The 12,964-nt window shown below is 42.5% G+C and overlaps 1 protein-coding gene across 1 annotated transcript in view; it reads right to left on the reverse strand.

Moving 5' to 3' along the window:
* GORASP2 (golgi reassembly stacking protein 2) overlaps window positions 1-12,111 on the reverse strand; it is a 182,634-nt gene extending 170,523 nt beyond the window's left edge. Inside the window, exon 1 of the mRNA XM_085645324.1 lies at window positions 11,885-12,111. Within this exon, the coding sequence (XP_085501450.1) occupies window positions 11,885-11,947 (63 nt within the window). The 5' untranslated portion in view covers window positions 11,948-12,111. The remainder of the gene's footprint in view (window positions 1-11,884) is intronic.
* Window positions 12,112-12,964: the final 853 nt, after the last annotated feature.

Genomic DNA, 12,964 nt, shown 5'->3' on the forward strand with positions numbered 1-12,964 from the left:
ATTGTATCTACTAAATCTAACAAAGATAATTTTTACAAACGGGGCTTAAAAACAGATAAAATCAATAAAGTGCTGGTATAAAGCAATAAATCAATTCAATACTGAAGGGTCCTTCCCCTTGTGTGCAGGCTTTGCAAGTCGTGCAGGGGAAGGTTGGAGTCGCAAAGTTATAAAATGCATTCATAATTATCTTCGGAATGTTAAAGCCATGTTTTAAGTAAAGAGTTTCGATGATATTGTAAAATACATGGGTCCGACGATGGCATAGACTGAGTACTAAATTTCATTTCAATAAAGAAAGATGTGCAATCCTAAATAAAGCATGAGTTATTCGCGCCAAGTAGTTTCATTTCGAAGGACAATGGCACAAGCCAATGAAAAATATGGGCGGAGCTTCAGTTTCACACTCAAATACAGCATGCCTTGCAGAGCAGCGCATGCACTGCCTAGGCTTGACCTAAAAAGGTGGGTGGGGGAGCACGTGAAAATGAAGTCAGACTACTTTTCAGATATTCACATTCATATTCACATTCACAAGATGCCACAGGCAGATACCAATGCTTATAGACAGCTTTGTAACCCAATGCCTGACACCAGCAGAACCACAATAGCCGATGGCTGAAAGCAACTGTCCAAAAGCCCCCACTTGAATATGTATGTTGTGGGGTGTCAAGATTCTCACCAGGTATCTATAAAGGTCTGTAGGCGAAACCTAACCATCTTTAAGAAGCACTGAAAATAATTCACAAGCAATAGCTGTGCTGCATATGGTTTCACACCCTTTTTCACGTCATTCCTGGTGTAAAACCAGTCTCTGATATGTACTAAATCACATTTGTGTTACATGTTGCATTGTCACAAGCAGCACAAAAAAGGTGGAAACTGTTGCCTGCGTGTTTGCAAAGTTCTGTGCTATCACATTGAGTCCGGCGAGCAGTCTCTGTGAGACACGTTAAAATGTCAAACTTTTGAATCCCAAGCTTTCATTATGTGCTGTGAGCTGCAAGAGATCTTCCAAAGCGAGAAAAAAAAGAAGAGGGCAGCATTCCTTAAACACTCCCACTCGCCGTGGAGGTTCTTCCACTTCCTTCCTAGGGATGTTTTAGCAGCTGGTGGTTTTTTCTCACGTCCGGCAACAAAGGATGTGTTGTGCTGGCACTGCTTCCGAGGCTAGGGCATTTACTCCTTGTACGAGCTGTCGTGTTTGAAAGCACGGCTCTCGTTTGCCTGGGGGCGGGGTGTGAGTGCAACTTCTGCACTCTGTTCTGGGGGGGGGGAAGGGGGGGGGGTCATTAATGTCATAACTCTGATAGCGTTGTTCAATTTAAATGAATCCTAGAGCTGCAGCAGACCGTTCCTAAACACAAGGCGGCGCTGGAGTAGCCAGGGTAACCTGGGACTTTATGCTAGCAAGGCAGTGACCCTCTGCACGAGTAACAACACAGATATATCGGGGTGCAGTGCCCACACACACACACCTGACCGCTATGCTACTGCGCCTGCTGCACTAACATTAACCACACAACTGATTTCAGTCACCTTTACATATGTACGTGCAGTGCCCGCTTTTGTAAGTGCTTAGTGACACCTTACTCGATCCTCGGCTGGGTCAGAGGTCACTTGAATTTTTTAAACAATACATGCAAGGGACACATTCGAACCTGTGTAGTAGATATCAATCAATAAAGACCAGGTGCCTGGAGCTTCGAGAGCTCGGAACCTCCAGTCCTCTCCCTTCCCCCTCCCGGCCCCAGGAGCCCCCGGCGCGGTCATTAATAGCTGCAGGGACAGCATTGCCGAAGAATTCATGGAGAGGCTGGAGCAGCTGCTGACAGGCAGCAGAGGGGGAGAGGCAAAGAGGAGAAAAACAAACCATTGTTTTGCAATTCCAGTGCAAGTAACCACGAGAGAGCTGGCATAACTCATTCGCCCTGACATCATGGCGTTTGTACTAAAATCACGCTCCTTCACTGTTACTATAAGAGCCCAGACAGATGACGTCCGTTAAGTGAAACGAGTGGTGCGCGCGCACCACAGAAGAGCAGGGCCGGGAATCGAAAGGAGGAGCGGGGGGGGGGGGGGGGGGGGGGAGCGCGGCAGCGAGCGCGCGCTCCTGCGCATGCTGGCCACCAACGGGAATGGGCACTGCAAAGCCGGGACATGCGCCCGCCTTTGCCCAATCGCGTCATTTTTTTTTATTTATAAAAAAAAAAAAACACGCTAAAGCCAATGGCGGGCGGTGAAAGTTTGATCACACGCACAAGCGTGTGAGCAGCTTTCAGAACCCCCTTACAAGAGGTCTCGCGCTGCGCGAGCATTGCTGCGCACTGCAACGCTAGGCGCAAGACCTAATAATTGCATTTTTGTGAAAGAATTACTGGAGGCAATCCAATTACCAAAAGAGGTAGCCGTAGTCAAGTGTGCTGCTCACCAATCAGGAAATGACTATGTGACAGCCAGTAACAGATATACTGACCAGGTTGCCCAACACTGTGCAAGGCATAAGATTAAGATTGCCTTAAATAAGAAAATCGAAACTTGTGGAATCAGCTGCCAACTTATGCTACTTGCAGAAGTGGGAACCTGGGAGGAGGTGAAAGGTCTGCAGGATGCAGTAGACATGAGAGAAAAGGAAGAGTGGGTGAAAATAGGATGTCAAAGAAGGTCAGAACACGGTGTGTGGGTTTCTTATGGTGGCAGACCAGTCATGCTAGACAGCATGCTTGCGCCAATTGCTAGAGTGTACCATGGCGACACACGTGGGCAGGGATGCAATGATTCAACTCTTTAGACAAGATTGGTTTAACACAAAGTTCAGGAACGTAGCAGAGAGCTTTTGCCAGAGATGTTTAATATGTCAACAAATGAACCCTGGCAGGAAAACTGTGGTCAGCATGGGAAAGATTGGAAAGGCAGAAGGTCCTTTTGTGAGACTACAGTTAGATTTCATTCAATTGCCTGCTTGAGGGCTGAAATATGTGCTTGTCATAGTTTATTTTCAAAGTGGGTGGAGGCATACCCGACCCGAAGAAATGACAGTTTGAAAGTGGCCAAACTTTTATTAAGAGAACTCATCCCAAGATTTGGTTTTCCAGTAACAATTGCATCAGATAGAGGGTCTCATTTTAATAATAAAATAATTTGACTAATCTCTGAAGCATTCAAAGTCGAACAGAAATTGCACTGCGCTTAACGTCCAGAGGCTTCTGGAGTGGTAGAACAACTGAATGGCACAATCAAGTCAAGACTCAGAAAGGTGTGTGCATCCACCCCACTAGAATGACCTGATGCTTTGCCTCTTGTTCTGATGGGACTCAGAAGTATTCCAGACAGAAACACTGGACTGAGTCCCCATGAAATACTCATGGGAAGAGCAATGAGACAAGCATGTGTACCAGGACACGAGCTGTTGAATATAACTGATCATTTGGTTTTGGAGTATTGCAAAGAGTTGGCTGACCGAGTGCGTTCTATTTCTCATCAGGTTGGGGAAGACGCTTTCAACAGACAGATGAGCCACTCACATGATTTGAATCCCGGTGATTGGGTAGTTGTGAAGAATCACACTTGAGAATCGTGCCTAGCACCAAGGTGGGATAAACCGCATCAAGTTATTCTGACTATCTCAACAGCTGCAAAGTGTGCAGGTTTGCCTAATTGGATTCATGCAAGCGATACCAAAAAGGTGCCAGCTCCTGAAGAAGAAATACAATTGAAAGAAATCGGTGGTGCTGAAGGTTATGCAGCTGAAGAACTTCCAATAGAAGATCCTGAAGTAGCTGCACAAGATCAACTGAGCACGTATCGGGACAACTGGATCCCAGTGGTGGACATACCTGAAGTACTTATAAGAACTAGAAGTCAAAAACAGTTAGACAGGAAAAGAGTGAGGACCAGACAGGTATAGAAGAAGTCGCTCAGGAAAGTAAGGATTAGATTATTAGGGAGCCTGAGCAGGAACAGATAAAGGAGAGAACAATATACTCAGACAGAAGAAACCCAAAGCACTGTTCCAGAGTCTGAGGAGGGAGAGTCAGGAATTAGAGAAATCGTTCAGGCAGAAGAAGGTAAAGAGGTAAAAGGACCTGAACAGGACCAGATAGGCATAGAAACGCAAGTTCAGGATACAGAACAAAAACAAGACATCACTAATCCTGAACAGGGTCAGATTGAGGTGGATGAACCCATCCAGGCAGAACAGACCGAAATAATAAGCCCTGGACAAGGTAAGATATAAAGGAAATCAGAAGACAAAGCTGATCAAGTTGTGCCAAAGTCTGAAGAAAATAAGAGGAGTCTTGAAGAACCTGGCAGTGCAGTGAAGTTTAAGAAAAGTCGAAAGGTTGATAATTGGCCAAGAATTATCAAGAGACTGAGATATCGACTTAAGACAATCAATGAAGAACCTGATCAGGTAAATGAAGTAACTAGTCAATCAGGACCTTCCAAAGTAATACCTAAGAGGAGGAGTCAAAGATTGAATACATTGAATATCAAGTTCAAGGGACCTGAATGGACATATGTCATTCTTGAAGACTTTGAAAACCTTGATTTAAATGAAGAAAGTGATGAAGAGCTGAATGTTGAGCAAATCGAGGAAGAAGTGAGACCGTCTTGAAAGGGAGAAAACGCTTAAGGTGTTATCTCTTACCAGTTTCTGAATTAAAGAAGATATAATCTTCTTGCCAAAGATGTCTGATAATAATGTTGCTGGAAAACCAAAACAAAGCTGTATAAAGAAGTGTTGCAGGATCTGTATATGTAGTTTAATATTAGTCCTCATAATATGGGTGATATCAGCAATAGCTATTCCCTATCTGATGGTTACTGACAAACAAAATAGTGCTAACACATACAAAAGTTGAAAACATAAAAGGCTATAGAGTAGATTTAGAAACACCAGATGAGCTAGATTTACACCACACTGTAGATAAGAACGAAACGGATTTAAATGTATTTGCAAACCTCTTTGTACATTATGTAGAAAGTATGGAAGTTAGTGATTGCTATGTTTGCATGAAATTGCCAAGCTCAGTAGCTGAAGGTGTAACTTATCATTTACCACTGACCTATGGTATTTCATGTAGTGTACTAGCTAGTTTATTCTATAGAACTGGGAAGCTGCAGTATTATTCAAATGCAGTTGTAATATTTTCAGAAGCTCCCATGCGAAAGAGCATGAACCCTGTCCTTAGTACTAGAGACTCCCAATTTATGGGTGAATATTTCCCAACAATGAAGGTAATAGATATAGCTGATGCACATAAACGCAACTTAACCTGTAAATTGCACGAAGAAGAAAAGATATTTTTGAATTTAGTAGAAAATAGGAGACAGGATTTCCAAAGAAGAGCCTCTGAACCGAAACCTCAGATATCTAAGTGGGCTGAAAGGGAAGACCTTTTAGTAACTGGCAGGACTCATGCTGATATGTCTCTGGACTTTGAAAAGAAAGGGAAAATCTGTCTCCATAGACTTAAAACAGAATATAACAACGTATTTATTGGTTCCAGTGAATGTGAACCCAACTTCTTAGTAATTGTGGGTTGGGGACTAAAAGGAGGAACTGATCCAGGATTTCCTGGAATTTATTACATTTGTGGAAACAAAGCCTATTTTAGGTTGCCTGATCACTGGTATGGGAGTTGCTATTTCGGAATAGTATTCCCTAAAATGTATCATGTCAAAAGAATCACTGGAAGCAATAAAGACAATAGTGGACTAACAAGATATAAAAGAGCTAGTTTTTCTGAAATAGTAGGTGATATATTTGGTGCATTGATACCTTCAGTGGGCCTTCTGTTAAATTCTCAGAAATTGTCAATTGACACTGCTGGAGGATTTCTACTGATCAATACAGAATTAGTTGCGGTCAGATCTATGGTTTTGCAAAATCGACTTGCCCTTGATATCTAATTAGCAAAAGAGGGTGGAGTCTGTAAAATGTTGAAAGCGCAACATTGTTGCACATATATACCTGACAAAAGTGTAGAGATTGGAAGATATATTAAAAATATTACACATTTGGAAGAAGAACTGAAAACCACTGGAGGTTGACAGTGTATAGAAGAAAATAAATAGTTTTTCCACTATTAGTAGTTGGTTTTCTAACATAGGTAAAGGTATTTTTGGTCAAATATTTTTGCCGATCATGGGCATAACTTTGCTAGTTCTAATGATAATGCGTTGTCGCAAATAGGGAAAGAAAACTAGAAGAAATACGACTTGAAGAATTGAAGGGAAATATCTACAAAAGAATGAAAGGATCACAATTTAAGAAAGATAAGGGAAAGAATAAAAGATTTGGAGACACTGAAATGGTAGAATGCTAAAGTTGGCATCTGATTTAAATAGCATTTACTGATGGCATAAAATGCCATCAGAGAGGGGATTGATGGAGCAAGGTTTCACATCCATAGAAACTTGCTTGTTTGCAATCCTCTCAAATAACCTGTAATAACATAACCCATCCGTCCATGAGTACTAATTTTGCACCACATTTCATATAACCATATCCAGGGGAAGCTGGTCTTTGTGCTGTCTTAATAAGTAACCCGAGTGTCCTAAAAAATGGCCGCTAAAATGCGGGAAAACTTCTGCGCATGCTTCTACCACATCACGCGGTGTGACGTTCTTCTGTCGCTTGGGGGGAATCTTTGCAGCTGCGCAGTAACTTCTAATATGGCCGCTTCAAAGTAACATACTAATGCGCATGCCGAGCTGAAATTAACCCATGCAAGTTCTACTAAGCTATTAATGCAAAAGATTTATTAAGTAAATGGGGTTAGAGTAGAAGTAAGTGGTATACGGTGAATTAATTTAATTTTGTATTCTAACATGTTCTTCTTTGACTTTATTAATTGTTCGTATTTGGGCCTTGGAGGGTGACTGATGTCCTCATCCTTTGTGGCAACCACGCATGAGCCCTAAGTCTCTGCTCTCAAGTCAATGAAGTAATTTGACGGACTGCCAAAACCCAAGCCCAGCAAGGACATGAGAAAGTAAACTCCTGACCCTACATAAGGAAGGCCCAGCAACATTGTACCTTAAAATTATCGATCATAATACGAAATGCTTGTGGGAATAAAGCGTGTGGGTATTAAAATTAAAGGGCGGGGAATTAGACAATAGACTTAAGGAAAATATTGCACTTGGTATGGTGTGATGTCCTCACCCCACTACTTGGCCCAATCAAATTGTGGGTGAACATGGAATTGAAACATTTGGGGGTGGATCATACACTTGAATTTGGTATAACAGAGGTAAGTTCTAGTTAGCCACCACTTGATGCTGATGCTATGCTGAGAGTCTGCCCAATTTTGCTGCAATCTGACTGAAGAATCCGACACTAGGGAAATTCGCGGAACAACTGAGGAGGCACATCCAGGGAAGGGTCCGGACGCGCCCGAACTGGACAGAGTAACACCAGAGAGGGGTGTAACGCTGGCGTTACATTGGAGGAGGTCACTTTCCTGTCCCGAAACTCTGACACTCTGATGTCGAGGTCCTCACACCATTCTAGGTAAATATAATTGTATGGTAAATGCTCCGTACTTGCTTTCTGTCCTTTCTCTCCTCAGGTGCTGTCATTGCAAAGAGTTATTAATGCAAACTGATTATAAGCTAACTGTACTATTTTTCCTGATGGAGATTTCTGGTTTATTCATGTGTATATTGATTTGACTTACAAAATTATTAATTCAGATAAACCTTTAAAACTTTCCCCGAGTCTGTGGTTCTTTAAATTAAAGTTAAATGCATTATTGTCTTTCCTCCCTATTCTAATCTACTACTAGATCTTAGTGAGTGTTCATTTACTCAGGAGACAGGAATGGTAAGAATACTGGTGTAAAGGTTTCCTAGGGTAAAATAAAATTGATGACCAGTGGATATTTGCCAGATCATTGTGTGTATACGGGCCCAAATGAGTGTTGTGTGAATGAATGTGTAGAGCTGGTAAACTCCGCTGCATCACTAGGAATAGTATCTTTGTAGACTTTGAATAAAGAGTTAAAGGTGGCTTTGGAGAGAAAGAGTACAGGGGAGTGGGTTGGCCCTTTGGCAAAGCATAAGCTTATGGAAAACACTGAGTCTTTTGTATGATAAATGTCAGACTTGTTGGCATTTGCAAAGGTACACCGAAGAACGGTATCCAAAATTGAGCAGAAAAGAAGTAGAGGAAAAAGGTTCGTATTCTGAAAACCTGACAAGTACACTGATAAAACTAGAAGAGACAAAATCTGAGAACTACATTGGCAAAAATCTAAGAGTAACCTTTACATGATAGATCATTATTATAAAGAACATTTACTTTGATCCACCCTTTGCTTGATCATATTGTTTGTTAACAAGAAACTCCAGAAACGTTATTAATGCCAAAATCTGGTTGTCTAGGGTGTCACACAAATTGTAGAAACATGCAATACAAATGCGGATAACATTAAAATCAAATGTGTGCAATTTCCAAACATCCTTAATACATACAATAAAAACAGCAGAAATGTGCTTAAGCCCCTTGTATGCCACGCTTACAAAGACGAGTTAAAACTGTAAGTCTCCTTCCAGTCTACTAAACAAAATATAGCATTTGCGTTCAACCTGACACGTATGCCCAATCAAAAACAGCGAAATTCAGTACTTCTTTAAGATGCAAGTTTGCAACAGGATGCGACAAGAGTCAGTTGCACAAGAAAAGACTTCTTCCACTGATATTGCAAAGTTTCTGCAAAAACAATTAATTAAACAACTGGATAACCTCCACAAAGCACTAAGGATGTACATATTTTCATCTCGTCTTACAGTTACAAAATAAACTACCTTGGCATTGTTCTGCATAGGCAACAAACATGTTCTGCACACTGCTCCCAAATATGCAACAAGTGCCAAGAGTGTACTCCAGTCATATATCATGCTGAAAGGTCTAAAATTCAAAGAATCACTTGTAAACTATGCATATGTGAATGGCTTAACCCTAAGCTAACCTAACCACCACTTCAAAGAAGGTTTTCCACGGGTGATAAACCCTCAATAAATGCTGCAATTAGCTTACATTATGCTACACTTAACGTGTTGCTAGATTGTTAACTCACAACATGCACCACTATTTGAAATGTGTGATTTTTTTTTTTTTTAACACATTCATTTTTCCATTTTCCAAACATAAGCAATACAGTAAAACTGATGGTTCCAGAGAGCTCAAATGCAAACATAACATGCCATAAGAATAATCGTGCCTAATACATTTTATATAAATAATAAGTGGAAAAACCTAACATGAGTCAATTATGCATGCATTACTCACAATCACTGTATAGGACATTATATTAAGGGTATGACTCCTTTTCACAATATTCCTCGCAACTTCCCCATATCTTCTTATGTTTATTGGGACAACCCTGAGATGTATAGAGTGGAATTTCGAGGATTAGAATTTCAAGTATTCTGCATCTGTCCATGACAATTTTCCAAATGGTCAGGCTGGGAGATGTGAGTTTCCCCAGGCCTAGGAAATGCCCCGCTTGCCCAGCATAAGACCCAGGCTTATTAGGGATTTTGCAGGTTTTATATGTACCTAAAATAGGTTTAGAAGTGCAACTTTGGTCTCAGGTCCACTGGGCGACCCAGCACTTGCTGCAACGTAGGGCCATGGAGTGGTTAAAGAACAAGGTAGTGCCAGATAGCATGGAGGAAATCGCAGTCCGCCACGTGACATTGAAGACAGTCTAGCTCCGGACATCAATGCATATGCTAGAGTATGGATCGTTTGGTATAGATTTGAGACGGCTGCCTTGCATCGTCAAGCCGGACAATGTCCATCTCTCAGGCCTCATGTAGGATCAGGAATGTGCCCAGGCAGTTGAACACCAGGGTTTTAAACAAGGTGTACATTTCCCCCATGCTATAGAGTTGAGACATGGTCAATTTTGCCTCAAGATAAGCGAATTTGGGTAGGTCTTCCAGTGACAACGGCATGGGGTAATTACATAGCAAAACTGAAGATATCGGAAGTGAATGCAGAAGACCGAAATCTTCACTTAACTCCGAAAAGGACCTCTAAAATGGATTTAAGACCAAACCGTATTTGTAAATGTTTTTTCTTGATATTAGCATCTCTAAGTTGGGTACGCCCACAAATGTGTTTGATGATGGACATGTGAAATTCAAAAGGGTATGGTACTTCACGTCTCAATATAGGGCCTTTTTGACTTTTCTAAATAGATAGTAGTTTCCGGTACTGTGGCTGATGCAACTTAGTTTCTGGCTACCATCACTGCTAGGATTTTACGTCATTTTAACATTAAATCGTGGCAATGTTGCAGCTACTTCATACCAACTCCAGGGCTGAAGGTGGTGATGGATACCTTTTAATGTCAGTTGTGGTTTTCTGTGACTTAAATAGTGTCCAGAGACAGCACAGAATGAGAATGTAAGGTGTTAGTTACCAAGGTGTGGACGGGAGGGGTGTCTTATTTTGCAAGATCTTGTAAAGCCGTTTATACATTGAGAACCACCACCCAAAGTACAGTTAGACTTGAGAGGGGAAACATTACTCATTACCATGAGAAATGATCATTCATAAATGGGTGAAATACCTGGCTCCTTGAAATTCAATATGCATCACATTCGAGATATTGCTCTCTGTCACAGTCACAAACACAAACAGCTTAGCTGGCGCAATAGGGCCAAGGGTATTTACTAGCGCACAACCACATTAGGCCAACGCTGAAATGTCATCAAATGCTACTCGTGTGGTGTATAAACAGCTTTGATATACTATACTGTGTTTAATGCACGAGATTCAGTCGTCTGCCTCACATACATAATGTAATACCTAAACTGAGGGCTTTGAAGTTGCTGGCTGCCTTGAGGCACAAAGAGCTTCAGAAAATTCTCAACATAAACTACGGGCTCTAAAATGACATATTTAAACAAACCCACATGCAAAGGCCGTTTGAAAGCAGCTGCTTACCAACCCTTATTGTCAACTACTGGCAAAGAATCCTGTGTGGGGGGTAATTTTTCAAATGTAACCCTGCTCTTTCACAAACACAACAAATAGCAAGTGCTATTATAAAAAGGCAGGGATAATCTGGAAGGCGCAGGACGCCGCACCCTTCATATGAGTTCTGAGCAGAACGTCGCTCGCTGAAAAGGTTAAAGAAGAGAGCGTACAACTCAAAAGTACATCATAACCCGTCGAACTAGAAATACTGGTACTGCTAACAGAATAAGCCTGTCGCCCCTTCTTACAACTACTACAATATTATGAGCGATCTCCTCTGGATATGTAGCCTAAACTGTACTGACACTGAAGGGCCACCATCAGGAAGTGAAAAATGTCTCTCCTCCTTTCATTCCATAATCACGAGGAAATCACACAGGGCCGCTACTGTGTAGTTCTCTCGCTGCCATCACATTGGAGAGCGGTCATGTGTTAGGCTGGACCATGATAGCACTCCGCATACATGGACTGGCGCATTCAGAGCCCTGTGGGTTGAGCAGCACTGGTGATGTGGCCGTTGGACGCAGGATATAGGTTATTCCGAATTGAGTAGAAAGGGGATTTCATTGGCCACTGGGGCTTTAGGGAAGAGGAAAGGTTGCTGAACTACGCACCGCAGCCACCTAAGCGGCCCAACCCGCTGGCATCGCTAGAGTCGGAGGCTCAAGCCAAGGCCGAGCAACTGCGGCTGCTGACCTCTTATACCCGATGGGACTCGACTGTTCACCAGAGACCGGCGGGATCATCGCACACGTTAAACCTATCCCGGACACACTGGCCCGGCTGTCAGCCTGTGCACCACTCCTCACAACCGCTATCAGTCAAAACCCAGGCCTAAAGACTCTCGGGAAGATTTTTGACAAACCGCGAACGGTCACGTACCCGCAGGACATGGTATCCCTCGGTGCCCCCACCGGGGATGTCCACGCTCTGCCCGGCTCCCATGACTCCCTCCCCGGGCTGGGCTGAGGACGGTGCTGCTCCGAGGCTCCGCTGTGGGACGTGGCACTGTCCGCAAAGGTAGGGCAGCACCGGGTAGGACACTGCACAGTGAGTCGAGACAGCGACCCCTGCAGGGCATGAGCGGCGTCACCGCTACAGCAGCAGATGGCGTCTCGCTGGTTCTTTTCGCATAGCAAAGTCTCCGGACCATAGAGAAGCCGCGATGGACAGAGCACGACGCGACGACGTACACACCAAGGAAATGGAGGACTAACAGAGCGTCCTACTCATAGAGTTCGAATAAACAACTAGAATGCTAACTTTGGGTACCGATTGCAGCAGGGCATGAAGTTCAGGCTGCTGAACAAAACGACGTTAGAACACGCAGCATTTTCCTTTGGAGCATACTGAACTTTTAGGTAAAAACGCATCTTGGCTTTGCTGTTACCATTGATGGAAGAGGACCCGAGAAATACTGGAAAACCTGACTGAAGCCTTTTAAGATCACAGGACACTCTTCCATGTCTTGAAAGAAGTTTATTGAAGTATATGAGAACGACCCCCAATCGCACCCTCTCAGCTTCACAGCCAAGCTTCACTGAGGATCCCACAATCTAGAATCCCCAGGGAACCCCGTTACTAGGAGACCAAGAGAATACATGTAGGATCTGAACAAAGCAGTGGTACATGCAACTAATAAAATATAACACATCTCCTTTACCAGAACAACAAACAATTAAATTACAAATAAATTACAAGAATAATTTCATACTGTTATGCATTGACCTACACAAAAGAAAATATGAAGGCATGAGAAACTTTAATTGCAATCATAGTCTTACATTTTCTTGGGTCTGGATTTGATACGTTCTCTAGCAATCCTTTTTGGAATATCTACATCTTCCTTGATTTTGGGACTTTTATCTAACCACACTTTTACTTCTACATCATTACACATTACAATTCTTCGTGTGTTCCACCATTTCCCATCAGATAGTTTAATCAAATTACCATTCACAC

The sequence above is a fragment of the Triturus cristatus genome, chromosome 3_1 (genome assembly GCF_964204655.1).
Source record: "Triturus cristatus chromosome 3_1, aTriCri1.1, whole genome shotgun sequence".
NCBI classification, from domain to species: Eukaryota; Metazoa; Chordata; class Amphibia; order Caudata; family Salamandridae; genus Triturus; species Triturus cristatus.